At 27.7% G+C, this 25,865-nt stretch overlaps 21 protein-coding genes across 21 annotated transcripts; 9 read left to right on the forward strand and 12 right to left on the reverse strand.

Moving 5' to 3' along the window:
- Positions 1–116: 116 nt before the first annotated feature.
- On the forward strand, positions 117–1,568 carry T552_02838 (pantothenate kinase; the record flags this gene model as incomplete). Its single annotated transcript, XM_018371365.1, has 8 exons — positions 117–162; positions 211–302; positions 357–731; positions 773–850; positions 899–959; positions 1,001–1,309; positions 1,352–1,469; positions 1,511–1,568. The coding sequence occupies 8 exons, from the start codon at positions 117–119 to the stop codon at positions 1,566–1,568; spliced, it is 1,137 nt and encodes a 378-aa protein (XP_018224803.1).
- A 66-nt stretch (positions 1,569–1,634) lies between these two features.
- Positions 1,635–2,219, reverse strand: T552_02839 (hypothetical protein). The gene is made up of 2 exons (XM_018371366.1): positions 1,950–2,219; positions 1,635–1,901 (listed from the first exon to the last, which is right to left on the reverse strand). Exons 1-2 carry the CDS (start codon positions 2,176–2,178, stop codon positions 1,681–1,683), a joined length of 450 nt encoding a protein of 149 aa, XP_018224804.1. The 5' UTR covers positions 2,179–2,219; the 3' UTR covers positions 1,635–1,680.
- T552_02840 (hypothetical protein) lies at positions 2,178–3,669 on the reverse strand. The gene is made up of 9 exons (XM_018371367.1): positions 3,605–3,669; positions 3,367–3,562; positions 3,268–3,317; positions 3,157–3,224; positions 3,012–3,113; positions 2,855–2,967; positions 2,561–2,811; positions 2,360–2,516; positions 2,178–2,319 (listed from the first exon to the last, which is right to left on the reverse strand). The coding sequence occupies exons 1-9, from the start codon at positions 3,625–3,627 to the stop codon at positions 2,224–2,226; spliced, it is 1,056 nt and encodes a 351-aa protein (XP_018224805.1). The 5' UTR covers positions 3,628–3,669; the 3' UTR covers positions 2,178–2,223.
- Positions 3,670–3,963: 294 nt separating this feature from the next.
- Positions 3,964–4,519, reverse strand: T552_02841 (hypothetical protein). The gene is made up of 3 exons (XM_018371368.1): positions 4,394–4,519; positions 4,172–4,346; positions 3,964–4,114 (listed from the first exon to the last, which is right to left on the reverse strand). The coding sequence occupies exons 1-3, from the start codon at positions 4,495–4,497 to the stop codon at positions 4,010–4,012; spliced, it is 384 nt and encodes a 127-aa protein (XP_018224806.1). The 5' UTR covers positions 4,498–4,519; the 3' UTR covers positions 3,964–4,009.
- A 153-nt stretch (positions 4,520–4,672) lies between these two features.
- T552_04186 (hypothetical protein) lies at positions 4,673–5,613 on the forward strand (the record flags this gene model as incomplete). Its single annotated transcript, XM_018372237.1, has 3 exons — positions 4,673–4,876; positions 4,920–5,222; positions 5,262–5,613. The coding sequence occupies 3 exons, from the start codon at positions 4,673–4,675 to the stop codon at positions 5,595–5,597; spliced, it is 843 nt and encodes a 280-aa protein (XP_018224807.1). The 3' UTR covers positions 5,598–5,613.
- A 165-nt stretch (positions 5,614–5,778) lies between these two features.
- On the forward strand, positions 5,779–6,788 carry T552_04187 (hypothetical protein; the record flags this gene model as incomplete). Its single annotated transcript, XM_018372238.1, has 5 exons — positions 5,779–5,947; positions 5,990–6,101; positions 6,146–6,250; positions 6,294–6,507; positions 6,547–6,788. 5 exons carry the CDS (start codon positions 5,779–5,781, stop codon positions 6,745–6,747), a joined length of 801 nt encoding a protein of 266 aa, XP_018224808.1. The 3' UTR covers positions 6,748–6,788.
- Positions 6,789–7,281: 493 nt separating this feature from the next.
- T552_02843 (hypothetical protein) lies at positions 7,282–7,851 on the reverse strand. The gene is made up of 5 exons (XM_018371369.1): positions 7,730–7,851; positions 7,629–7,686; positions 7,487–7,582; positions 7,408–7,444; positions 7,282–7,366 (listed from the first exon to the last, which is right to left on the reverse strand). Exons 1-5 carry the CDS (start codon positions 7,803–7,805, stop codon positions 7,328–7,330), a joined length of 306 nt encoding a protein of 101 aa, XP_018224809.1. The 5' UTR covers positions 7,806–7,851; the 3' UTR covers positions 7,282–7,327.
- A 569-nt stretch (positions 7,852–8,420) lies between these two features.
- Positions 8,421–9,499, forward strand: T552_02844 (hypothetical protein; the record flags this gene model as incomplete). Its single annotated transcript, XM_018371370.1, has 7 exons — positions 8,421–8,514; positions 8,563–8,692; positions 8,737–8,880; positions 8,924–8,996; positions 9,040–9,202; positions 9,243–9,348; positions 9,394–9,499. 7 exons carry the CDS (start codon positions 8,421–8,423, stop codon positions 9,497–9,499), a joined length of 816 nt encoding a protein of 271 aa, XP_018224810.1.
- A 6-nt stretch (positions 9,500–9,505) lies between these two features.
- T552_02845 (hypothetical protein) lies at positions 9,506–10,970 on the reverse strand (the record flags this gene model as incomplete). The annotated part of the gene is made up of 6 exons (XM_018371371.1): positions 9,506–9,629; positions 9,676–9,897; positions 9,941–10,114; positions 10,155–10,575; positions 10,622–10,898; positions 10,938–10,970. The coding sequence occupies 6 exons, from the start codon at positions 10,968–10,970 to the stop codon at positions 9,506–9,508; spliced, it is 1,251 nt and encodes a 416-aa protein (XP_018224811.1).
- Positions 10,971–11,275: 305 nt separating this feature from the next.
- On the forward strand, positions 11,276–12,330 carry T552_02846 (hypothetical protein). Its single transcript, XM_018371372.1, has 5 exons — positions 11,276–11,594; positions 11,651–11,722; positions 11,767–11,863; positions 11,910–12,061; positions 12,109–12,330. Exons 1-5 carry the CDS (start codon positions 11,324–11,326, stop codon positions 12,282–12,284), a joined length of 768 nt encoding a protein of 255 aa, XP_018224812.1. The 5' UTR covers positions 11,276–11,323; the 3' UTR covers positions 12,285–12,330.
- A 318-nt stretch (positions 12,331–12,648) lies between these two features.
- On the reverse strand, positions 12,649–13,676 carry T552_02847 (hypothetical protein). The gene is made up of 6 exons (XM_018371373.1): positions 13,643–13,676; positions 13,359–13,430; positions 13,128–13,308; positions 12,912–13,081; positions 12,804–12,866; positions 12,649–12,755 (listed from the first exon to the last, which is right to left on the reverse strand). The coding sequence occupies exons 3-6, from the start codon at positions 13,293–13,295 to the stop codon at positions 12,695–12,697; spliced, it is 462 nt and encodes a 153-aa protein (XP_018224813.1). The 5' UTR covers positions 13,296–13,308; positions 13,359–13,430; positions 13,643–13,676; the 3' UTR covers positions 12,649–12,694.
- A 717-nt stretch (positions 13,677–14,393) lies between these two features.
- On the forward strand, positions 14,394–15,355 carry T552_02848 (hypothetical protein). Its single transcript, XM_018371374.1, has 4 exons — positions 14,394–14,754; positions 14,797–14,925; positions 14,971–15,257; positions 15,312–15,355. The coding sequence occupies exons 1-3, from the start codon at positions 14,425–14,427 to the stop codon at positions 15,253–15,255; spliced, it is 744 nt and encodes a 247-aa protein (XP_018224814.1). The 5' UTR covers positions 14,394–14,424; the 3' UTR covers positions 15,256–15,257; positions 15,312–15,355.
- Positions 15,308–16,997, reverse strand: T552_02849 (hypothetical protein; the record flags this gene model as incomplete). The annotated part of the gene is made up of 7 exons (XM_018371375.1): positions 15,308–15,446; positions 15,489–15,885; positions 15,930–16,287; positions 16,330–16,373; positions 16,421–16,752; positions 16,800–16,867; positions 16,923–16,997. 7 exons carry the CDS (start codon positions 16,995–16,997, stop codon positions 15,308–15,310), a joined length of 1,413 nt encoding a protein of 470 aa, XP_018224815.1.
- Positions 16,998–17,038: 41 nt separating this feature from the next.
- On the forward strand, positions 17,039–17,846 carry T552_02850 (hypothetical protein; the record flags this gene model as incomplete). The annotated part of the gene is made up of 4 exons (XM_018371376.1): positions 17,039–17,090; positions 17,136–17,527; positions 17,571–17,717; positions 17,763–17,846. The coding sequence occupies 4 exons, from the start codon at positions 17,039–17,041 to the stop codon at positions 17,844–17,846; spliced, it is 675 nt and encodes a 224-aa protein (XP_018224816.1).
- Positions 17,847–17,891: 45 nt separating this feature from the next.
- T552_02851 (phosphoribosylaminoimidazolesuccinocarboxamide synthase) lies at positions 17,892–19,085 on the reverse strand. The gene is made up of 6 exons (XM_018371377.1): positions 18,914–19,085; positions 18,668–18,872; positions 18,482–18,613; positions 18,406–18,429; positions 18,292–18,359; positions 17,892–18,246 (listed from the first exon to the last, which is right to left on the reverse strand). Exons 1-6 carry the CDS (start codon positions 19,037–19,039, stop codon positions 17,938–17,940), a joined length of 864 nt encoding a protein of 287 aa, XP_018224817.1. The 5' UTR covers positions 19,040–19,085; the 3' UTR covers positions 17,892–17,937.
- T552_02852 (hypothetical protein) lies at positions 19,074–19,884 on the forward strand. Its single transcript, XM_018371378.1, has 3 exons — positions 19,074–19,454; positions 19,514–19,545; positions 19,594–19,884. The coding sequence occupies exons 1-3, from the start codon at positions 19,117–19,119 to the stop codon at positions 19,836–19,838; spliced, it is 615 nt and encodes a 204-aa protein (XP_018224818.1). The 5' UTR covers positions 19,074–19,116; the 3' UTR covers positions 19,839–19,884.
- Positions 19,885–19,993: 109 nt separating this feature from the next.
- Positions 19,994–20,544, reverse strand: T552_02853 (hypothetical protein). Its single transcript, XM_018371379.1, has one exon. The coding sequence runs from the start codon at positions 20,496–20,498 to the stop codon at positions 20,040–20,042; it is 459 nt and encodes a 152-aa protein (XP_018224819.1). The 5' UTR covers positions 20,499–20,544; the 3' UTR covers positions 19,994–20,039.
- A 329-nt stretch (positions 20,545–20,873) lies between these two features.
- On the reverse strand, positions 20,874–21,953 carry T552_02854 (hypothetical protein). Its single transcript, XM_018371380.1, has 4 exons — positions 21,780–21,953; positions 21,531–21,729; positions 21,190–21,474; positions 20,874–21,142 (listed from the first exon to the last, which is right to left on the reverse strand). Exons 1-4 carry the CDS (start codon positions 21,905–21,907, stop codon positions 20,915–20,917), a joined length of 840 nt encoding a protein of 279 aa, XP_018224820.1. The 5' UTR covers positions 21,908–21,953; the 3' UTR covers positions 20,874–20,914.
- A 79-nt stretch (positions 21,954–22,032) lies between these two features.
- T552_02855 (hypothetical protein) lies at positions 22,033–22,917 on the forward strand. Its single transcript, XM_018371381.1, has 6 exons — positions 22,033–22,210; positions 22,256–22,288; positions 22,336–22,455; positions 22,500–22,510; positions 22,553–22,577; positions 22,624–22,917. The coding sequence occupies exons 1-6, from the start codon at positions 22,075–22,077 to the stop codon at positions 22,869–22,871; spliced, it is 573 nt and encodes a 190-aa protein (XP_018224821.1). The 5' UTR covers positions 22,033–22,074; the 3' UTR covers positions 22,872–22,917.
- A 1,061-nt stretch (positions 22,918–23,978) lies between these two features.
- Positions 23,979–24,561, reverse strand: T552_02856 (hypothetical protein; the record flags this gene model as incomplete). The annotated part of the gene is made up of 3 exons (XM_018371382.1): positions 23,979–24,052; positions 24,099–24,276; positions 24,325–24,561. The coding sequence occupies 3 exons, from the start codon at positions 24,559–24,561 to the stop codon at positions 23,979–23,981; spliced, it is 489 nt and encodes a 162-aa protein (XP_018224822.1).
- A 394-nt stretch (positions 24,562–24,955) lies between these two features.
- T552_02857 (hypothetical protein) lies at positions 24,956–25,698 on the reverse strand. Its single transcript, XM_018371383.1, has 2 exons — positions 25,537–25,698; positions 24,956–25,467 (listed from the first exon to the last, which is right to left on the reverse strand). The coding sequence occupies exons 1-2, from the start codon at positions 25,650–25,652 to the stop codon at positions 25,002–25,004; spliced, it is 582 nt and encodes a 193-aa protein (XP_018224823.1). The 5' UTR covers positions 25,653–25,698; the 3' UTR covers positions 24,956–25,001.
- Positions 25,699–25,865: the final 167 nt, after the last annotated feature.

The following is a 25,865-nucleotide window of genomic DNA, read 5'->3' on the forward strand; positions in this document are numbered from 1 at the left end:
CGGATATCTTACCCTCTATTTATCACTGATTTTTTAACGACGTCATCGATATCGTCACTTTCTAACCTCATAAAAAGTGCTGCCACTGGAAACGGGCACTAACAGCCCAAAATCCAATGGATACCGCTCTAAAAACACTCTCTGTTCATATTAACCTCCAAGGTTTACCCGTATCCCTTTTTTTCCGCTAAAAAATACTGATTTTTACAGGTGCAAAAATTGTTGCTGAAACAACTCCCGGAAAAACCCGAGAAATAGCTCTACCTAATCATAAAGAACAAGTATCACATATTGCAGTTGATGTTAGCCTTTTTTTCCGTTTTTTTTGGCCTTAATTTGATGAAATATGCCTCTAGGTAGGCGGATCATTAGCCAAAGTGGTATATATCACCAAAGATAATGAAGGAGGAAGCCGATTTAACTTTACACGCTTTGAAACAAAGAATATTGATGAGTGTATTTCTTTTCTTTCGTTTTTATGCCAAGAATATGAGAATAGCAGGCAGGAAGGGCCTGCTATGTGCGTTATGGCAACAGGAGGAGGAGCATTTAAGTATTATGATCAATTACGTAGTAGATTAGGAGTGGAAATTGTACGGGAAGATGAAATGGAATGTCTTATTGTTGGTCTGGATTTTTTTATTACAGAAATTCCAGACGAAGTATTTACATATTCTGAGAATGAGCCGATGAAATTTTGTGAGCCATTGCCAAATATTTATCCATATCTTGTATGTATTTTTGGGTGTATATTTATTGGCTAATAGAGAAGCTTTGTAATATTGGAAGTGGAGTGAGTATGATTAAAGTATCTGGACCAGAGAAGTTTGAGCGTATTGGGGGATCATCGGTAGGTTTTAAGGTAGATATATTGATTTTATTAAGGAAATATGTTTAGTTAGGTGGTGGTACATTATGGGGGTTGATGTCTATATTGACCAATGCAAAGACATTTGATGGTGTGTTATTAAAAATTGAGATATAATTTCTAAGATATTAGAAATGCTAGAGATGTCTAAATCTGGGGACAATACTGCTGTAGATATGTTAGTTGGTGATATTTATGGTACGAATTATGAAAAGATGTGTTTAAAATCAACAACTATTGCAAGTACATTTGGCAAGGTATTTCAAAAGAAATTAACTAAAAAATACGATACGATTCAAGATTTTCAATCATGTTTTTCTCCACAAGATATTGCTAAAAGTTTGTTGTACGCTATTAGCAATAATATTGGACAAATAGCATATTTGCAAGCTCGAATTCATGAGCTTGAAACAATTTATTTTGGAGGAACATATATAAGAGGTTTCTTTTATGAATATGGCTTTTTAAATACTTATATCTTAGGGCATCCTCTTACTATGCATACGCTTTCATATGCAATACGTTTTTGGTCAGGAGGAACGAAAAAAGCTTATTTTCTAAGACATGAAGGATATTTAGGTGCTGTTGGTGCTTTTCTTAAGTAGGGTTATTGTTTAAAGATATTTCTAACTTTTTATTTAGGCATCAACCTCGTAATTGGGGAAGACGAAAAACTAGTCGGGTAAATGGTATGTTATAGATTATAAAATATATTCAAATTTAAATATAAATTATCCGATTTTTTCCCATTAATAGGCTTTCAAGTATTTTTCTATTAAAAAACTACTGTAATATGTATTTTGTTTAATATATTAAATATTTTTTCCAAGTTTTTCTTTAATTAGCAAATCTTTGTTGCGTTGAATCAAAAACATCTCCGCTTTTTTTATTGTCCCATTTATTCTTAGAACACGTATTAATACAGGTTGATCTTGAATTGTTTTTATAAATGTTAATACTGCCCATACAAGTCTATAATGTTGCCGTGATACACGAATAATGCCTGTATGTGTTGCTGGAGAATAATATTTGACTAAAAAAAATATATCAATATATATATAAATGTTATATCTTGCTTTACTATTTAAACTTGCTGCAATCAGCCCTTGTCCCCAATCACCAAAATTAAAATAAACATGTTCTTTAATTAAATTCAATAAAGCATGAGATGTTAAGGTTGTTAATTCATCTGTCAATTTAATAGGAAAAGAAGACCTTTGAAAAGTAGTGTTTGTGTTAAAAAGACCAGATATAAGTTGGTTTTCTTGAAAAATTTGAAATACTATATAACGAGATTTAAATCGAACCATGTATATGTAAAAAAATGAAAAAAGAAATATAAAGATATCAATAGATTATGCTTTTGATAGAATCTTATTGATAAGAAAGATTGGATCGTTTCTTTTTTTTGCTTCCAGAAGGATATCTTTTGTATAAATATGAGGATCGGTCTATAATAGTTAATAAAGAAAGTGAGAAAATGTGATATACATAAATATCATGGAATCGACCGTCTTTAAAATAGATATGAATATTTATGTCGCCCATGTGCGTTTTAAGCGTTAAATAGATATGTTCTTTTGTATTATCTTGTTTAATATTTTTTATTTCAAACAAAGATGTTTGAAGATCCAATAAAGATTGATACCTATATGGTTGATAAAAATGAAAATATATTTATAGAAATTATACCATAGACATGTTTGTTCTTTTTTATACCTATTGTCTGTACTAAAGGTGTTTCTAGTATGAAGAGCTTCTTTTGCAAAAGCTTCACATGATTGTTTTTCTTTTTCACTTTTTTTTGTTTCTTCAACAACTTCTTCTAGTTGTTTTTTTTTATTCTCATAAATTGCTTGATAATTTTTTATATCTTTTTTTAATTTAATTGATTTTGCTGTTTGTGATGTCAAAAGAGAAAGAGAATCCTTAAGAGGAAGGTTCTAACAAAAATAAGTTAATTCTTTTATACCCATTTGAATATACTTGTTCTGCATTTTGTTCATTATCTTTTAATTCTTCAATTTCTGCTTCCATTTTCTCAATCTCTTTTAGCATATCACTTGCTTCAAGAGCTTGTTGAATCATTATCTCATATTCTATAAATTTAAATATTTTTATCTTTATTTTTTTAATAACATACCATTGCACACCTTGGAAATGGTTTGTTCAAGATTTTGACATGTTTCATTAAGACTTTCTTTTGTATTTTTTAATAAAGATTTAAGTTCCATATTTTTTTTTTCTATAATATTTAATTCTATATTTTATCATGAAAATTTATTCACCAAGTTCAAGATTATCTTTATTTTCAACAACTAAAATGGGATCATCCAAGATTGCTCGAAGATATCGTCTAATATATTGTCATTTAAATCTTCAAAAAAAAAAATATCTACTCTTTCGTCTCTTGTTCAATATATGAAAATTTTAATTTTGAAAACAGTTCCTTAACATATTAAAATAATCAATTATATATATTTATATATATTCTTTACTTTAAAATATTTCAAGTCTGATTCAACCATATTTAAACCTGGAACATTCTCGTTCATCTCCATCATTTGTACATTAGAATTCTTATCTAGTCCTGTTTGCTGACTAGATGTTGTAATTGCTGAATTTGTTTTTTTAATATAATCTTGTTTTTGAGAATGTATAAAAAGTTTTGTTGACATAAAAGATGAAATAGCCCTTCAAATAATTAATCATTTTTATACAAAAATTATTCATTACTTCTGTATATCTAAAAGATCCATATTGTCTTTTCTGATTTTTAGTAAGCTCTTGTAGAATCAGCTGTTTGTTTAACAATAGATGTCATAGTAACTGTTGTCATAGTAACTGTTGCTATAGAAACTAATACCATGGAAACGTTAAACATAGAAGCAACCCTTTTCTTCTAGTTATTATGTTTTAAACCACCTAATATCCTATAGTTTAATTCACTTTCCTCCTATACTATCTTTTCTCTATTCTATCCTCTTAATTCCTTGTTATAAATAAGGAATAAATCTTCATTCTTAATTTTTGAAATGATCTTTTAAGAAAAGTCCATTAATAGCAAATTTCGAAATACCAATCTTTTCTATCGTGAATAACTTCTTATATTTAGAAAATTTTGTTACAATTTCTCCTTATTCAATATAAAATTCTTTTTTTCTTGTTTTTTTTTTCTGATTCATTATTATCTAATAAATTCGCTTCAAAATTCTTTTTTTCTTCTTTTCTTCTTGATTTCCTTGTCTAAATAACACATAATAATTAATTCCATCCTTTTTTTTCCCTTCAAAAACTATATACCTCTCCATTCTCCTTTATCACCTTATCCCCTCCTGATTTGCAATAATACAGTTCTCCTAACCGTTTTTTCGCACGAAACATTTCTTTTCTAATAAGTGCTTCATTATGAGAATCCGTATCCTTAATTATTCTTGTTAAAAACTCCTTATTTGGTCCTTGTGATAATGTTTTTGATCTATAAATATCTTTATTAAATATTCTTATTTCTTTCTTTTTTTTTACCTTTTCTTTTTAAGAAATGCCTTTATTCCAATCCTTTCTGATTCTATTTCTTTCTCTTTTGCTTCTTTCTTTAAAAGCTCAATAATCCAACTATCTTCAGACATGTATTTCTAGTCGTTAACCAAGTCTTATCTTTAATTAAGAGAATAATCTAATCTAATCGAGATAAAAGATAAGATAGGAGATAAGATAAGAGATAAGAGATAATATATTAATATAATATAAAAGATAAGAGATAAGACTACCAAAAATCTTTTAATCTTATAAAGTTTAAAAAATATGGATTTTTCAGAGTATTTTAAGTTTAATAATAGCCCTATTCCCCCAGAAGAATCCATAATTGTTATTAGTTCCACAGTTTATGTATCCCCAGCCTTTGTTATATATCATTTTATAAAAACCTCTATTGAAAATAACCAAAAAGTGATTTTTGTAGGATTTCAAGATAAATTTGAAGATTTTGTATTTATTTCTAAGAAATGGGTACAATTATATATATATATAAGGGTATATTGAGGAATGATAGGGGTTTGATCTAGTATCAAAAGTATTATCAGGAAATCTTATTTATATTGATGGATTGACTAAGTTATATGGTTATACATTGGATAAATGGTCATTAAAAGAGGGGAATATTGATAAGAAATATATTAAATTATCAGGAGAATCTAATTTGAAAGATATTTGTGAAATAATTATGACAAGTATTGAAGAAGGGTGTATAAGAGATATAAAGCCATGTTTAATTTTATGGGGAATGGATTTTTTGGTAGCAAGTGAAATTCTTTCACCGAGTGACCTTCTTATGTTTATTTCTTCTATACAAGAGGTGAATTGGTGTATAAATATGATGTTTTAATATTAATAGATGGTTCATTATTGTGTGATTACAATAAACTCGGATTTTGCACTTTTATCACCAAAAAAAAGAGAATCATGCCTTGAAATTAATTATTCTACTTTTAGTTATGGCATTGTTCATCGTGCATATTCTATTATTAGCTTAAGACATTTTCCAGATGGTAAAACAAAGGAAGTAACAGGTGTGATTAGGATTTGTCGTGGTTCTGGGTATTATGGAGCAGAAAAAGATAATTTTTCAGATAAATCAGAGAATGATGAATCAAAAAACACACAACTTGAAATGCTTTATTCAGTTAATGACTCTGGTGTTCGTTTTTTTCACAAAGGTACTATTTTTTGATATTAGCTCAAAAAATAGGTATATTGTGAAAAAACTATTCAATATTCAATATACTATCTTATTGATGACACTGAATAGTTAAGGGTTCTTGTATTTTTTTTTTATAAACAAGTATATTTAAAAAAAGTTTAAAATTATATAAATGGGACAGTTTTGGATGTAATTAACGTATGAAAAAACAATGATTTTTATTAGGAAATTAGGAATTGGTGGATCTCTTGGTATTTATGGGAATAGTTTGAGTTTGTACATGAAAAAATGGGCAGAAATAAGATATATATATAAACGAAAGATTCATAAACCTTTGATACAAAAACATATGATGATTCCTGAGGATTTAGGCATGCTAGGTTTGTCAAAAATATCTCTGAAAATTGTTGATAATGGATAAGATGTATATATTGCACCTAGTAGAAGCTGTTTACCATCTTTTTGGAAAACACCAAATCAAAGAATAAGATTGGCATGGAGATGGTTTTATCATAAGATAATAGGATGGTTTAAGTTTGTAAATTTTATTTATATATATAGAAATATCAATGAGATAGGAAAAAAATGTTTGAAGAACGTATTAGGCCTGTCAAAATAGATTTTAAACAATTGCAATCAACAGTAGGAACATATTATGAGAAAGTTAATCAAGCTTATGCAAAGTATTTTGGTTATTTTTTTTTAGTTTTTGTAACAATGGCATAGTGGGGATATTAAAGAAATAGATAATCTTTGTGGCAAAGCTTATGCTAATACATTAAAATCTCAGATTGCAAAACGGCCTAAGGAACTTCAACTTAAATGGGTTCTTCATCGAATAATAAAGCCCCCAAAGGCTGTTAGTTTTTCTCAGGCACAAGTAGAAATTGGTTCTAATAAGTATCTTGCTCAAATAGTGTATAAAATTCATTCAGAACAAGTAATTTTTTCTTATATAAAACTTAAATAATTTTTTTAGACTTTAACAATCTTTTTAAATGGGTTAAAAAAAGAAGAGTCTCTAAAAGAGCTTGTTGAATACTATGTTTTTCAATATAAAACATGGGTATTACCATATAAATGGTATATATGGGGAAAAACAGTAGAAGCATCACCTGATGCTGTAAAAGTAAAATTATGGAAAAAAGATGGCAAGAGTCTAAGAACAGTAGGATTTTAATGTTATTATTGTTTAGGGTTAATATTTTTTCAAGGATTATATATATAAAAATAAGTAATATGAATTTTTATTATGAAAAAATCTAAAGGTTTTTCTTTACACTAAATATTTGCATCAGATTTAGACAATGCTCTGATACAATGTTTTCATGATTGTTTTATTACCTTTTGTAAAATATAAATATATTTTAGCGTTTTAGAAAAAACTCTAGATGATAGGATTATTGTTTGATATAATGATGTTTATATTTAATTTTGAAAATAAATATGATTAATTATTAGTAATATTTATTGTATTTTATTATGATTCTATGATTTTGGGTTTATAATACATTATATATCACTTATAGTTATAAATATATAGAAAAATTAGATTTAAAAATCTTATTAGAAATAGTTTTAGTATTTTTAAATAAAATTCTTATAAAATTCAAGTTAATTTAACATAAATTCTACAACAAATAATCAATTTTGTTTTTGTTTTTTTTTTGGTTTTTAATATCATAAAACTTAAGTTAAAAAATATTAATTATACATTTAATTATATATTTAAGTTCATATTATGACTATTTAATTATTGATTAATTTGATGATGGTATATTTTTTTGAGGAAAAATAATCTATAATTTTAAGTATACTAAATTATAAAAATTATACATACCGGCATATACATTACAATAAACGCTACACCTGTCATCCTATATTATAAGTATATTTTATAAATATATATGAAATTATACATAATATTTGTTAAGTTCCCTCGAAACATTGAACTTTGTGATTTTTCATCTAAAAAACCAGAAATAGTTCCAACAAGTGATAGCCATGCAAACCATCTATAATTTTTATTATTCATTTATAAAAATAATGCAAATTTTCTACTTGTTTTTAAAAATAATTGATGAAAAACTCATTGTAGATACAAATATATTTGTATAATCTATGACTTATTAAAAATTAATATATATACATATATATATTGCCTAGTTCCTCCTCAATTTCAATAGGTGTAAATTCTCTTATAAGATCTTCTCTTCTTGGATCTTTTGATTGTGTCATTTTATATACTTCTTTAAAAAAATCGGCTTAAAAAATATTAATTTCTTTATCTTGAAAATTGAGTATTTTTCATGATAATCTATATATAAAAATATTTTATCTTGAATATTATTTTTGATCAAATATTACTTGTTTTTAATCCACTTTTTAATCATTTTACACCTTAAATCATAACTATTTTACATTAATTTATCTTTTAACTCTTTAATTCTAAAACTAATACTAAAACATTTATATTAATATAGTTTCCTATTGAAACCTTAATATTATGAAAAAAATAATCTAATATTATGGATTTTCAATTAATACATTAATTTTATAACAAAACTATAGGTTTATATATATTTCTAATACTTTATAGATTTGTTAAGATCGTAAGATAAGAGAACTTCAACCCGACTTAAACGTCAAAAAAAAAATATATATTAATTTAGTATTTTTTTGAAGAGAACAAGGCCAAAAAGTTCTATTAATGAGCTCTACTATATCTATATATATTGTTAATACATTATTAGTTTTTGAAGAAATTAATAAGACGAATTAAATTAAAAAAAACAGGGTTTAAATTGAGAAGTTAATTATTATTGGAAAAAAATACATAAACTTTGCCTTTTTATGATTTCTAAGGGATATTCATTTTCAATTGGTACTCGTCATTTGACATATAATGTGTTTTCACGTCCATCATATGTTATTAAAGGATTATTAAGTAAATTTTGGTTTTAAAGAGGAAGAAATACAGTATTAATAAGATTAGCCATTATTCCAATCACGACATTTGGATTGGGTACATGGCAATATTATCGTCTTAAATGGAAAACCCGTCTTATAGAAGAATTTGAAAAAAGAATGTCTAATGAGCCTTTAAAATTAACAAAAGATGTCAAGTATAGGCTTTATATATAAAGATTTAATAATTTAATGAGACAAGTTTTTCAGATATAATTTCATTTGAATATCAAAAGGTTTTATTAACAGGAAGATTTATACATGATCAAGAAATACTTGTGGGACCTCGATTATATGAAGGAAGAAATGGATATCATGTTATTACACCTATGGAGCTAGGGGATGGGTATATTTTTATGATATGTAGAAAATAAGGTTAAAAAGAATAGACGTAAATGTTTAATTAATCGTGGTTGGATACCATTTTATATGGCAGATCAATCAAAAAGAACAGAGGGAATGGTATGATTTTTTTTTATTAAGAGATTAAACTTAAAGAATAAAGCCTATAGAAGAAGTTACTATTAAAGGTTTAATACGTTTGCCTCCAAAAAGTAATTTATTTACACCTAAAAATCAACCTGAATTAAAAAAATATTATTACATTAATATTGAAGAAATATCGAAGCTAACAGAATCAGAAAACATATATATAGAACAATTAATAGGTATTTATTATTTCCTATTTATACATAAATAATTTTTAAGAAAATGATTTTATTATGGCGCCTTTTTTAGCTACCAAAGGTAAACCCATTGGTAAACTAGCTGAAATACAAGTACGAAATAAACATTTAGAATATATGGTTACATGGTAGGTAAATTATGTTTAATTGAATAATGTTAAATTATTTAATAGGTATTCCTTATCTATCGCAACATTATTCATGCTATATCACGTATTCAGGCAGTCACCAACATCATTAATTGCTAGAAGAGTAAATCAAATCAAAAGATTTTCTTGAATTCTTTTAGTCCTTTTTTTTTATATGTTTAGATATTTTAGATGGAGGAGGCATTTGTGATTCAAGTTCTCTTGGAATATATTTCTGAAACAAAGAATATAAAGTCGTCTTGGCATTGATTTGTCGTTGTCTATTATTTATAAGGATTATGGAAATTTCTTGAAAATAGTTATTACCTTTTCATAAGTTGTATAACATCTGAATCTTCAATTGTTTTTCGTCCAGCATGTGCTGCAAAGGCATCTAAATCTTCTGAAATTTGTTCGAAAAATTGATCAGATGCTGAACATATTGCTTTAAGTACATCCTTTGATATTTTTAATGTTGTAAAATTAGCTACTAGTTGTCTAATAAAGGATATTGGTAATGATGGTAAAGGAATTCCATGTCGAGAAACTCTACTTATTATTAATAAAAATTATGGGGTAAATGATTAAAAACTTTTGTATTTTTGATTTTTTGGAAGAAACAGATGTTTTTAATGTTTGCTTTGTAACTGGTTTTGTTGGTTTTGGTAATGAAAATTCAGGAAGTGTATCTTTGAAGGATATTGTTTCAGCAATCATCGGGCTTTTTCCACTTAAGAATGGAATTTCAAAATTGGTTGCATCATCCCTAAATTGTTAAAAAATACACATGTCATCATTTAACTCACTCAATTATATCATTTCTATAAAATCTCATTTTCAAATCCTCTTCTCTAAAAAAACTTTCTGATTTTAACAGTCCATCATCATGAAGTTCATATTCATTAAAGGATGTTGCATTCGCTTCTTGTTCATTATAAATACTAATATGTTCACTATCCTTTTCAAGGCTTAATCGATCACTTAATCGTCTTATACTGGCTCTTCTACCAAGTTCTATCGACTGTACTGTATGTTCTTGATCTATAGGAATTGAAAGTTGGGGCGGTGAAAAATCATCTGATATATCTTCTGAACTTGCAATATTGATATTAGGCGCTTCCATATTTTCTTCCGATTCTTCCATATTCTCAACATCATACATATTTCTAAGCTCATCTTCCAATTCATATTCATTTCTCTTGCTTTTCTCTACATATGGTGGTAATGCTAACATTGATTTTCAAAAAAATACATATATCTCCAAAAAAAATACCTCGACTCAGCTTTCTAAGAATATCTCTTGGCGTATCATACGATGCTTGTTGATCATTCTTTCTTTTTAAATGTAAATGGGGTGTTGCTGCTTTTTGTAGTGCTCGTGCAGTATAAGGCGTAGGTGGGTTCTTTGTGATACTACGGGGTGTCTGACCCGTCCTTAGACCAAATCTTTCTCTTGATACGGGTGTTTTATGTGCTGAAACTCCTGTTTTACTCAATACTAATGGCAGCTTATTCGACTGATTTGCCAGAATACTTGATAGCTGTTTCAGCTAAAAATATCAGAAAATTCACGGAAAAAAAGCCTATACTGATGTATACGGCGTCTCTGATGATTCATCCATCTGTTTATATGGTCTATACTGTCACTACTTCCTCACAATCGTCTATTTATACTGGACTTCTATATTTGCTGATAAAAACACTCCTGGTGCCTCTAGAAACCCCGTTTTTTCGCGAAATATCAAATACAAATAGGATCCAATAGATATGATCGGGTTTTATACGTATTTATGGGCTTTTTCAGCAGTTTTTACGGTGTTTATACGGTCTCTCTGGTTATCATTTTTCGTGTCGTCGAGCAGTGCACTGAGGGCCAACTACATAAAAAGTGGAGATAAAGATATCCTTAAAAATAGAGCTTTTTAGAAGGAAAAATGACAGGAAAACAGTGAATTCGTATAGAGGAGGTTAAGATATGTCTGTCTTAGAAAAATCAGCGAAATCAGAGGATGAAAATAGCACTTTTGAGGACTTAGAAATAGATGAAATTATTTTGGAAAAAAAACGGAGAAAAAAGGAGAGAAAAAGGGCTTATAAGTCTAGAATGAGGTCTATAGAAGGGTCTGATATGGTAGAAAGCAATTGTTTTTTTAATCCGGCGATTCAGGCGGATTATTTTGAAAAAAAGATCCGAGAAGTATATATTGATTATTCTTCAATAGAATTGGAAGATATGAGGATGTCTGGTATTTTTTACTTTAATCTATTCGTTCTATTGTCTTATCTGCTTTTTTTTGGGCAGAAAAATACTTTTTTGAGCCTCAATGGACAGAAAACTGGGGTCTTGAGTATCTGCCAAAATTTTTAGAAATAGGTTGTTTTTCTGATGGGAAATCATTATTTATATTTATTTTTAAGGATTAGGATATGATCCGGGATATATTCCGGATGCTTTTGGGAGTCCTCATACAATTATTCTTGCTATGGCAGCACTTCGAGTAGCAGACATTACAAGGTGAAAAATATGAAAAAATAATGTTTGTTTAATGTAATGTTTATAGATCTCTACGTTCTTATAAGACAAAAGAAGGAGATGTTGCTAAATTATTTGCTAAACATATTAAATTGAAGGATCATGTTAATTATCTTTCTCGTACACGATTGACAATAGCTGTAGGAACACCAGGACGTATCCTAGATCTTGTGGATTGTGGTAGAAAATATCTTTTTTTTATTATTTTTTGTATTTTATATTTTTAGATTCTTTAAAAGTGGATTTTTTAAATTGGATTATATTAGACACTACATATAGTGATGTTAAAAAAAGAAAGTTTTGGGATATGCCAGAGTGTTGGAAAACTATGATAAAATTAATAACGACTGATCCTTTAAAAACTATGTTAAAGAAAGGAAATGTTAAAATCGTTTATTATTAATATATGTATTTCATAGTCTTTTTCAACAGATTATTTTTGTTAAAATCCTGATAAAATTTGTCATTATATCTTTTAAAAAATTCGTTTTTAAAGATATATTAGCTTTAGACTTTTTTTATATAAGGATATATAGAAATATGGTTGCCATAAAATAGATAGTTTATTATGGAAACATTAATTCAAAGAGACAAATACTATATTTTAAATGAGCATATGAGAATAAATTATAATGTTGTTTCAAATTATGAACCTTTAGAAAAAGAATTATCTGAATAAATATAATATCTTAAATGAGATTAAATTTCCAATGAAATTATTTAAATAGCACGGCAATACTTCCTTTTAAAAGAAAATCTGTATAACTCTGAGAACTTAATATCAAATTTATGCTTAAATATATTCGAGTTGAATCATAAAATAACACATTTTTTTTGCTTCTTTTGGATTTGAAATGAAGGCATAAGTACTGCACTTATTAAAATTAGTCTTAAAATAGTATCTTTATAAAACAATCTTTACCGAATTGCTTCATCAAATACATTTTTTAATCCTTTTTGTGTAAGCGCTGAACATTCTAAATATCTAAAAAAAAGTTTCAAACAAAATTATTTTTATTAATAAATTTACTTTACTGAATTTATATCTTTTGCCATTTGTAGCCCTTGTGAATATGTAATAGGCTCCATTCTCTTTTCTCGCAATTTCTCTACGACAATACAATCGTTACGAAGATCTAGTTTAGTTCCTACTAAAATAATAGGAATATTAGGCGCATGATGCGACACCTCTATCGACCACTAATTCATTTATCATTATGATTCTTTTTCTATTAATTAAACCCGCCTTCGTTCGCACATTTTCAAATGATGAAGGACTAACAAGTGAAAAACAAATAATAAAAACATCCGTCTGCGGATACGAAAGAGGTCGTAATTTATCATAATCCTCTTGTCCTGCTGTATCCCAAAGCCCTAAACTAATCGGTTTTCCATCTACCATCACATTTGCCATATAATTATCAAATCTTTCCCAAAAATTAGCCCGTTTTTTTTCTAAATTCATTCTATAGATTACACTGTCGGTATATACTCCCTTGGAAAGGTGTTTGTTGTATAACTTATCAACAGACATGTCTTCCCTACTGCTCTACGGAAAAAACCCATTAGTCACTGTTTTTAACCCTTTTTTTCCAAAAAAAAAGAAATATATATAATATCTATGCTCCTTCATCCATATTTTCGCTTTTCATGGGGCTTTTCCCCCATTTTTCCCGTTTATTTTCAACTTTTTTTCAAAATAAAAAAAACCTTATTTCTCCTCCAAAAATACGTCTTTTCACCCCGTTCTTTTTCACTTACCCATCTCCAACTACAACGCACTTAATTGCCTGCATTTTAGCTCTTTATTCTCCTCCTATTCGTCTCCTTCTCTCAATTTAAAATTTCTCAATTTATTGTCGTCGATCTCTTCTCCCGTATTCTGCCCGTCAGACGTCATGAAAAATAATATTTGGAGCCAGAAGTCCATAGAAGAGTCTATACGATGCTGTCTCGACAAGAAATTGATATTTCTCGTATATATTCAAGGTATGTCCCTTTTTTCCCCGTTTTAAACGGCTTTTTTTTGACTTATATTAAGGAGATGATGATAAATGGATTGATGGCCTTTTAACTCCCCAGGTTTGCAGTGAAATAAGGGAAAAAACGGTTTCTCTGAGGTTATTTAATGGTACAATTGAGGCTACGTCTTTTAAACAGATGGGTATGGCTTTTTTTCCGGGAAAAAAGCGATAATAATAGGCCCAGTTGTTGTGAATAGTGTTCCGTCTATATTTCTGATTAAGTAGAGCCTTTATATAAGGAATATAAGAATATATTAAGTTATATGAAGGGACGGATTAGTTAAAAAGTCATTTTATGGGGATGCAACGGCAGAAAATCTTATTGAAGGTATTCAAAGCGTAAGCAGAGAGAAGTCAGTATCAAATGTATCAGGTAAGGAGAATAAGTATTATTTGAGTGAATTTAAAATGTATAGAATATGAGGATAGATGTAAAAAGTATAGTAGTTGTATTTATAAATGAAAAAAATAATGAAATTTAGTTTATTAAATACCCAGGAAAAAGAGGGTAAATCATGTATGAAATCAAGAAATATGGGTGTGAAAGATGAAGAGCAATGGAAGAAATATGTAGAAGAAGTGAAAAAAAAGAAAAAAAAAGATTCGGAGGAGAGGATGTGTATTTTAGCACGAATTAATGCAGATAAAGAAGAAAGGAAAGCAAAAGAACAGTATAAGATTTCGGCGCGTTCAGTTGAAGTTTCTATATCTACAGAGGACGAAAATTCTCAAAAGAATAGTAAAAATATATGCCTTTTAAATATACGACTTTTAAATGGATTATCTATTCAAGCTAAACATTTTACAATTAATGATACATTGAAAGATGTTCGAATATGGATTGATGAGGTTTTTAGATAGAATATTAATTTTATTTATTTATAATATTAGAATCGTACAGATAGTAAGATACCTTATGACCTAATTCAAGTGTATCCGAAAAGGTCGTTTAGTATTTTAGAAGAAGCTAAAACATTGGAAGAATTAGACTTATATCCTAGTGCAACACTAATTTTAAAGGTTTTTTATATTAATTTTAGTGAATAAGTAATTAATTTGCAAAAGCCTATAAAGAATGCGGTAACAGCATATGTTAATTTAGATAAAGGTTATTTTTCTAGACTAATTGGGGCCTTTGGTTATTTTAAAAGTAGTATATACTCAGCTTTTGGTTGGGCATATTCAATTATTAATAAAAATAAACCAATTAAAAAGATGGAACAAAATAAAAAAGTGCACTCTTTAAATGATCAGCGAACATCAAGTTTTGATAATAGAAATAAAGATAAAAATGTCTGGTATAATGGAAATGCGCTTGATCAAGAACCTCCTAAAGAAAAGAATAATTAAAAGTATTAAAAATAGTTTTTACAGAGTCTAATGATTATATTAATATTTGTATTTAGTTAGTTTTCGATTCTTTCTCTTCAATATATATATTATTTGCAGCTATTTCTAATTCTTCAAGTTTCCAATTAATTTCATCTTTTTTAATTTCTAAATGATGAAGTTCATGCGCTAAACTCAAAATAACAGAATCACTAATAATGAGTATTAATAATATATAAGATAAGTATGCCAACCTTGCTGTTTGAATCCATACGGAGTAATCGTCCAAGAAAAGTTTATTATATAAATAATATGTATCACTTCGTTCAAATATTCTTCTTATTTGTAAAAAAATTTTAAGAATCCAACGTTTTCCTAGTTTCAAACTACAATATACATCTTCCCAACATTTTTGAACAAGTCCCCAATGCCTATATAGTGGATATGCTAAAGCTCTACGAGTACATGCAATAACAATTTGTCTTATTGTAGAAAAAGACATGTCTAAACATGATAGAACAGGTGAAAGTTTCCCTATAGTCCATGATGATTCTGAAGTAGGTTCTCCCTGAGTTGTTCGGGCATCATATGCATAAGAAAATAAAAGTGAAAGTATGCACAAATAAGTGGATTTAAGATTATCAATGATATCTTAAACAATTAGTATGTAAAGAAAAATGTTTGAAAAAATATACATTCTTTACGAGGTAGTTTTAAAATTTCAAGTTGTTCTTCTTTTGTAAGAATGAATGTATCAGAAGAATTATTTTTTTCTTCTAAAGATGAATTTTTCTGTAAAGAACGGAGAATTATATATTCTTGAGATTTCCATTTTAAACATTTTTGAATCTCATCATCCTCTATATAATCTGCCATGTAATGTTCATTACTAAATTTAAGATCTTCTTTTAAAATGCGTTCTTCAGAACGAGATGCAGAAGTACTATGCTCCGGATCATCAATTTCGTTAATATCATTTCCTGAATCTGACGGAGATTTAATATAATTACTGTATTGTCCATTAAATCCATAAGATGCACGTAAATGCAAATTCTAGATGTGTTATTAAAAAATGTATCTATTCATATAACATACTTGTTCAGGAACTTCTTGAGGAAGTTGCCAGTTAAAAAGAAGACCTATCATATGTCTATTATAAAAGTAATAACTGATATAAATTACAAACCTTCTGTGTAAAGGTTATTTATATTATCGTCTTGAGTGGCATCTTTTGTGTTATTATCTAAAGAGTTCGCTGAACCATCTCCTAATGTCATCTGGGAATCATTACAAATATTTTCCTGTATATTTTCTTCATTCATTATTTCAATCATTGGTGCGGTCGTTTTTTTATCATGAGATACTTTAGATCTTGAAAGAAGTGTTGATATCAAATCCAAATCATGAAATACCATCCCAGGTGTCTCTTTGGACAATTTTATTTTAACGGTTTCTGATGAAATATCGTATGACATTTTACTAGACTTATCTTCTACTACATTTCCTGGTAAATGAAGTCTATACACAAATTAATAAAGAACATAATTAAATTATTTAATATGAACCGAAGATAATATGGAGTAGCTGAAAAAATAAATAGATTTTCATCTACATATATTTCTACATCTTGTGTCTAAATAAATAATATCTTATGTTAGTATAAATCAGATAGTTAGATGTATATTTACACGAATGAAAACTGCATGGATATTGATATAAATGAAATCTGTATCTTGTTCAACAGTGAAAGTAGGTGTTATCATTGATAAAAGGTGTGTTGAGCGTTGTTACCGTAAATTCAAAGATGCGTTTTTTGGAAAAAAACTTTGAAATTTTAAAAAGAGAATATCATAAAAGTAATGATAGCACTAGAAATATATATGTAATAACAATTTTCCTAGTTTTTGAGAAATTTCCTTTTACAAGTCACCCACTCGTTCTGACAAAGTTGAATCAATTGGATGTAGTTCAACGAGTAGCATTAGGATCTGACAAAGATTGCGGTGGAAATAGTAATGCTCAGCTAATATTTAATGAAAAATTATGTTGTGGCCAATTTCACGGTGAGATCGTATCAAATCCTGATGGACCCATGTATGCTACATTCCGTATAAAAAAAAGAAATTTTTTTAGGCCTAGTTGGGACCTAAGTTGTTATCGATATCTTTCGTTATGTGCTGCAGGAGATTCAAGAACATATTCTATTGATCTGCAGACAACGTCTTTTCTTGGGACAGATCTTTACCGAACATCTTTAACCTTTAAAAGCCCTAGAAAATGGGAAATTATCACTGTATGTTTCGTATTTATTATTGTATTATGTTGAATTTTTTAAGATACCATTCAATAATTTCTGTCTCAATAGAAAAGACGTTCAATTATCTTCACATCGTTTTTCTGAAACATATCGAATCCAAGCAATAGGTATTTCATTATTAGATCGACATCCAGGCCCGTTTGAACTTTATTTACGTTGGATGCATGTAAGTACTATATCTAAAACTATATATGATATTTGACAGTGTTAGGCAACCAATAAAGTTTATCTTGAATCTGATTTTCCTGAAATATCAACATGTAAAATAGAACCAGAGAATAGCGTTGCAAAATAAAACTAGCATAATTTTTGATCTTTTTTTTTTGGTATTTTTTTCTTATAAATCGGCTTATTTGAATTCTAAACTGTTCTAAATGTTTTTATATCTATGTAGTCCATGTCTTTCCTGTTAATTTCTCATAAGCTTCTATATATCTTTGTCTTGTCTGATAGATCAGCGATTCAGGAAGTATTATATCATTTTGTCCAGCCTTGTTTTCTACTTCAAGCCAGTTTCGTATGTGTTGTTTGTCTAGACTATATAACTCGCCATCAATCGAATTGCGAACCCAAAACCTGGATGAATCAGGTGTTAACAATTCATCTACCAATACAAGATGACCATTTGTGTCTACGCCAAATTCAAACTTTGTGTCCGCAATAATAATTCCTTTTTCCATGGCATATGCATGTGCCTATAGATATAAATACGATTGAGCTATATGGTTATAAAGTTTTACTTCTTTATAAAGTAATAAAGAAAGCCGTTCCATTTCTTTCGCATACTTTTCTCCAATTTCGTTTGATACTAATTTTATTAATTAACTTTCAAGCATTTTGTTTTTTTCAAATACCTTCTCTAGGATGGATATTTTCATCTAATATGGTTCAATATGAAATATTATATTCAAAAAAAAAAAAAAGAGTTACCATGTTCTCCTGGTTTTGCTTTTTTGCTAGGCGTAAATAATGGCATATCTAATGCTTGTCCTTCTTTAAACCCTGAACGTAAAGGGATTCCATGAACCGTTCCCTGTCGCACATATTCTTTCCATGCCGATCCTGATTTTTCTCGTTAATCTGATTAACCTTTACATTATATAAAAAAAGGCTTACCTGTCAAGTAACCGCGAACAATTGCTTCTATTGGAAGTACTTGATATTTTTTTACAATCATAAATCTCCCCTGTATATTTTCTTGTATTTTTTCAAGTTCTATTGGTAAATTGGCATCAATTAAATGATTTTTACATATGTGTTCAAGCTTTTTGAACCAAAACAATGACAATGCCGTCAATATTTTACCTTTTTCAGGTATTTCCTAATTTATTAAGACTATTGATTTATTTTAAAGATACATACACTCTTCAAAACCACATCATACGCACTAATTCTATCACTTGTAATAAACAAAAGTCGATTCATGTCTAATTCATAGACATCTCGAACCTTTCCCTGTATAATTCTTTGATATTTTTCTAAAGCCATTATTTCTAATTTAAAGTCGACAAAAAGAATATATCGCTTTTTTCTTAGGTTTAACCTCCCGTTATCAATTTTAAGTCATGCAACACCTAAGACAAACTCTTATCCTTCAAATTCGACATCAACTTAATGAAACTTGGCCCTTACGTATTGAAACTTTAACCAATTTTCTTAATGAATTACAAGACCAAATATACAAAAAAGATACTCAGACTTCCCCTCGGCCTAGAAAGCGACCTGCCCTCAATAACAATAATTTACTCCCCGATATACCTGATATACCCGATAAATCCCCTAGCAATCTCTCATATATCCCGATAATAATTCGTGATGGTCAATCCCGAATTAAAAACGAATGTTTTCAACTACTCCAAGAATGCGATCGTGTACGCGTCTTGGTTAATCTACAATTTCCAAAGTAATATCTTGTCCTTTATATATATATATATATACATATATATATTAATAAATATATAGAATATCGTCAAATGAAATTTCGTCTTTAGAAGGTTTATCTTTTCATCTTCATTATTGTCATATAGTAAATAATTTAATAGACGTTTTATCTGAATTATCGCAGGCTCAAACTACCTGTATATCAATTCGTGCCTCAATATCTAAATATGCCAGAACAAGAGCCAAAATCATTAGTAAGGGAGAAGGTGAACAAAGATGGATAGCTGTTCAAGAAATAGACGATGAGGCTATATTTCTAATTTTTCATTATTCTACGCAGTTACGTAATATTTATGTCGTATTATATACTTTGGTGCAGCGATATCTGTCATTATTATGTTTGTAAATAGATGCTCTGAATATAATATAATTTGAATTTAAACCAAGAAAAAAATGTTATCCCTATTTTATGATTGCATTTTAAAGCATATATTACGTAATGTATGCGTGTTGTATGCGTCTTATATGCGCTATATATGCGTGCTGTGTCCCTCATCTACGCCTCATCTACACCTCATCTACACCTCATCTACACCTCCTCATAGCGTTATGATACCCTGCATAAAAGCTCTCCACCTAAATTAAGCCCAATCGCCTCCCTAATCTCCATAACCCCTTTTCGTGTCCTAACAAATATGCATTCTCCTAACCCCAAAGCTGGTATAAAATGAACTCTTTGTCTAGTTAAAAGTGCTAAACTAGCCGCTGACATCCATTGTCTACGTCCCGGTCTATTTAATGCTTTAATTTCCTTCAAAACTGGCCTCATCATCTGATACTTTAAATCCACCCATATACGTCGTGTAGATATATTCTCGCACGTGATTGGTGTATAAACCGTATCTGGTCCCCAATAAGATCCTCGACGTACTGACCCTAATAATCCATGGGTATATAATCCTAAACATATATCAAGATTAAGCTTTGTTGCTGGTAAAGATGTTTGTGCTAAATATGCTCTTGAAGCATTTTGAAGATGAGAACATAAATAATGAAGAGAAGGCATAAGTTGGTGTATATATTTTAATAGATAGGCGAGAACGATAGGGTTGCAGAGGATGGTTATAAAATAGAGAGAGAGAGAGAGATAGATATGAATAAATATGAATAAATATGAATAAATATGAATAGTTATAAATAGTTATGAATAGTTATGAATAAATAGATTAGAGTATATTATTTATATTTTTATATTCGTATAGTTATTTTCGTTATAATATTGATAATATAATCTATTTATTGTTTAATAATAGATCAACCTTAGAAATAGAATTTTTAATAATAAATCTATTAATTCCAAGTAGAAATTAGTATTTTGTTAAAAGTTTTTAATTAGTTTTGAAAGAAGAATAGAATAACATTTGTTTTATAGAAAAGTAGTATTTTTTTTAACATATAGAATCTTCTTCTTCTTTTCTTAATTCAAATTCTTCTTTTCTGTATTTCAGATAAGGTTCTTCTTCCATAAAAAAAAAGAAAAGGCGATATGATTAAAATTCCAGCTAATGTATGTAAAAGTCGAATAGACGTCCAATATAGATAAAATAAAAATTCAATAGATAATAGTAAAATAAAAAACAAAAAACAAGAGAAAGAATTGTCTCTTATAATAGAAAGAAACGAAGACGTTTCAAAAGATGTATTTTTTAGCTATATATTCTTATTAATTATTAAAAAATGATTGTTTAATAAAATACCAATTTAAATAGCTTAACAAAGCCAAATAAAATTGCACAAGAAAATAACAATGACAAAATCTTTGATGACTCCACCCTTTCTGGAGAAAAAGTATGAGAAATTTCAGGCAATGGGCCATATCGTTTAGGAGGTATAGGCATCTCATAATCATTATTAATATCAGTAATTTCGAGCTTCCCTAGCTTATATAATAAGGGTGTTACATCACCAAAAGAGCCAATAACAAGTGTTAATAATAATGGTGTTTCTGAAAATAATAATGAAAGAGGAATCCTATTATGATTCTTTTAAAGAAAAAAATTAGCTTTTTCATATAAAAAAACTATCCATAATCCTTTACCAGCTTTAAATGAGCATTCCCATTAGAATCCACAGGAACAATAAGGGCATTCTCTATCTGTTTTTCCGGATGCCCTATTAATAACATACTTTGATGTGGTTGAGCCAAATGAGACCCCCGTTTAACCTTAAAACTTAGTGATAGCATATCTGTACTTCTAAGAGACCATGAATGACTTGATTCGCTTGATACAACGAATCTATATTGTAATATTCATCAATATATTTCTTCTAATAGAAAATGTCTTACTTTTCAACAAAGTTTTGGGGTGAACTTGATGAGATTTCAACCCTGATAGAATCAATAGTCCATGCCTGTTTTCCACTGATAAATGGTGTCCATAATAATATGAAAAAAAGGATAAACTGGTTAAACATTATTTTTGACGGGAAATCGGCTCTTGAAATCAACGGGTTCTACTTTCTATGAATATCTACTCAGATATATCCAGAATATCTGCCTGGAAGTTACTTATAAGCTCTATTTAAGCGGTTTATATCTTTTAAAATTCTTTAAAACTCGCAATAGCAGTAAAGAAAAGCGTATGGAAAAAGAACCACCACGTAAGAGGATTCGCAGTAAAACACTTCAATCCTCTAGTGTAGACAGTATATCTAATGAGAGGCAATTCTGGTTAATGAAGGCAGAACCAGAATCACGGCTTGTTAAAGGGCAGGATGGTTTTTTAAATAATAAAAAATGAAGAAAAACTAATGATTAAACAGTAAAGTTTTCAATTGATGATCTTAAAGAAATAGGTAGAAAGAATTATATATTATTTTTTATTTTTTAAAGAGGAGTTAAGAGGTATCGCCCTGGGATGGAGTTCGAAACCCAGAAGCTAGTAAGATAATGAGGGAGCGAATGAAAGTTGGGGATCTTGCATTTTTCTATCATAGTAATTGTAAAAACCCGGGTATTGCAGGTTTGAGTGTATTTAATATATTAAAAGATATTTTATATATATAGGTATTATGGAGGTAAGGTTAAAAAAGAGGTAGAATGAGATTGATGATTAAAAGATACATAAAGAGGGATATCCAGATTGTAATGATAAGAAAAGGGTATTTTTTATGTTTAATGATTATAATAGATACTGCATGGGATAAAAGTCATCCATATTACGATATGAAATCGATAAAGGAAAATCCTAAGTGGTATATGGTAGATGTAAAATATAAGAGACATCTTTCTAGATTTATTTCATTATATGAATTAAAGAAATATAAAGAAGGAGCTCTTAAAAATATGATGCTTTTAAGACGACCTCGATTGAGTGTACAAAGTGTAACATCATATGAATGGGATTTTATTTTAGAACTTGAAAAAGAAGTTACTTAAGGATCATTGTAGATTTATAAATGATGAAGTTTTTTTAGTTAGTTAGAATATTATTAAAAATGATTTGAATATATATTTATTTAAATTGTCTTAAAATAGTCTGTATTTTATAATTTGTATTTTAAGTAAGAATATTTCTTTTAAATTTTAATTTATATTTTATTTTAAAATAAAATTCAAGTCAAGAAATTTATATATATTATGGATTTTCTTGTATTTAAAAGTTTGTATTTTAAAATGTATTTATAAGGATATTGATCTCTTGTAAAATAAATAAATCATAGATATATATGTTTTTGTATTATCGATTTAGATATGTTTATCTTAATGGTTAGATATGTATTTTAGTTTTAAAAATATTAAAAACAAATAAACATTGTATTTTTTCTAAAATATTTAATCAATTTATTATTTTTATTCATAATTTTCTTTGAAACATTAATAAAGTTGTTAGATTCTTTATCATTTTTATAGATAGCTAAAAAAAAACACATCTATACAATGAATTGGTTAGAGTAGATAAAAAATAATACTTTTAAGATTTATGATTATGAATGATATTTGATAAGATTGTTTAAATTACTCAATTGATTTAAAATAATAATTAAAAGTCTTTTTTAAAGGAAAAAATAAATTAAAAAAAGAATATCATAAATAATAAAACAATTAACAAATATAATATCTAAATTTTATAATTAATTTATATTCATTAAAAGTTCCTTTAAAATAACAATTCCATTTAATAATCTTATAATAGAAATATTTAATATAAAATAGTTAGTTAAATAATAATATACCCATTGCCAAAAAAGTTACAACATATAGTAAAAGGATTTAAATAATATTTCAAATAAATAATTCTTCTATTAAAACATTAAAAATAACTGATCTAAAAAGACGCTTTAACAACATTATCCATAAATTAGAAAAATATTTAGTAAAAATAACTCCAATTCAATGTAAAAAATGTGCAAGTCCATTAAATAATAACTAATAAATAATTCATCAATTTTAATCGAAATATTTCAATATAAATTTAATATCATTGTTAACTAAACTCTGAATTAAATTAATATTAAGTTTCTTTATAAGACTTTTTTAGTTTTTTCATCTATATGTAAACAATCCAATCCAACATACATCAAGAAGATATTCATAATTTACCCAAGGATGAATTGACACTAGAAATACATTTAGTTAGATATTAAGATAACTTATCATTTAAACTTAATAATTTTGTCCCATCTTTACCTGCACCTTTCATAATTTCATTTCCTCCTGGGTGAAAAGGTATATAAGGTGTTATATCATAAACTTTGCCATTTAATACAATCCAAGCATCATCTAAATTACAATGTTTTTTAAGTTCTTCTTGCGTAATACATAAATAAGGTGCTGAAGCTCTCTAATACATGATTAAATGACTAAAAGATATAATTATACATATATTTACACGGGGAAAACTAGCTGAACGTTTAAACTGCTCCCAATCTAATATATTTAGTACAGCAATGAAGATAAAAGTAGATAAAAACATATCTAATGTTGAATATCCAGGTGCAATATGAGCTTGATAAGAAGGTTGAGTCTTTATAGAAGGTGAACGCAAATGAGACGATTCTTTTGGTTTATTAGGCACGTTTTGATGTAAATCAAATGATTTATTTGACTTAACATCTTTTTTGTGCATATTTTGCTACTTTGAATATATACACTAATATCTTATCAAAATACAAAACATAAAGGGTAAATCAAATGGTACAAGTATTATTATCACTTAAATGGATTTATATATGTATAAAATATAAAGATCGAATATTGATATTAATAAGTGATGATTAGGTTAAGGTTTAAAGCTAGGGCTGAAATATATGTGAAATATAGAACAGGAATACTTGAATTAAACTTTATATTTGATTCTTTTTTTTTCTTAAAATTTCTAGTATCATATATATATTTTTATAAAAAAGTAATTTTTGCTAATATAATATTATAATAATAATGTATATTTCGCAATATATATTTTTTTTCTTAAAAATAATCATTGCTTATCATTGTTGTATATTAGTCCAATGGTAAAACTTGCTAAGATTAAAATTTTTGTATAAAAATCTGTTTCAAGATTTTATTTCAAGATTTTGTTTCTAATTTTCCTGTTCTCATGAATAATAATACTTCATTCATTTTAGCCTTTGCTTCCGTTTCTTCAAGTTTCCTCTTTTTTCTTATTTCTTCAAGTGTATCTTCTTGATTAAATGTTTTATTTTGATTTATCTCTAATTCTTGTTCACGAGTATAATATCCTTTCCAATTTCTCTTTTCTTTCTCTTGCATAACTATATATCTTGCCCATTCATAAAAAGATGAATCTTCCTCTGCATTAGTCCCTAAAAGACGTCCCTCTGCTTCCCATTCTTCAGTCTCTGGCGCAACTTTTTTGCGCAAAAGTGTTGTTAATAAACCTTCTTGTTGACGCACTGGAAAATTAGATGATGGAAATACTTTGGTTTCTTTTAATATATCTGATTCTTGTAACAAAAATGAAATAGAATCTACATGAGATAAAAGAGTATTGAAATTTGAAATAAGAACCTTCCTATAATATTATTAGAGAAAACTAAAATACACCGAAAACAATATTTATCATTTTCAATGTATTACTAACCATGATGGCAGAGGATCTGAGTGATCAATTATGTTTAAAAAATGTGTAAAAGAATGAAGTAACTGAAGTACCCGGTTTCTTAGTGATTCTAATATACTTAATGGAAAAAACTCCATTCTTTCTTAAAAATTATATATATATAGAAAGATCCTAATATTCCTTAAAGAAATATTCGTTTTCTGCTGTATATTATTCCAATTATTTAATAACCCAATTCCTCAATTATTGAAAAAAAATATTATATAAAAACATTATACATAAAATAATTCATAGACTTCTTTATAACTCCAAATACTGTTAAATCCCTTATAAATCCACTGATTTTGACT

This window comes from Pneumocystis carinii, assembly GCF_001477545.1.
Source record: "Pneumocystis carinii B80 chromosome Unknown supercont1.13, whole genome shotgun sequence".
In the NCBI taxonomy this organism is placed as follows: Eukaryota; Fungi; Ascomycota; class Pneumocystomycetes; order Pneumocystales; family Pneumocystaceae; genus Pneumocystis; species Pneumocystis carinii.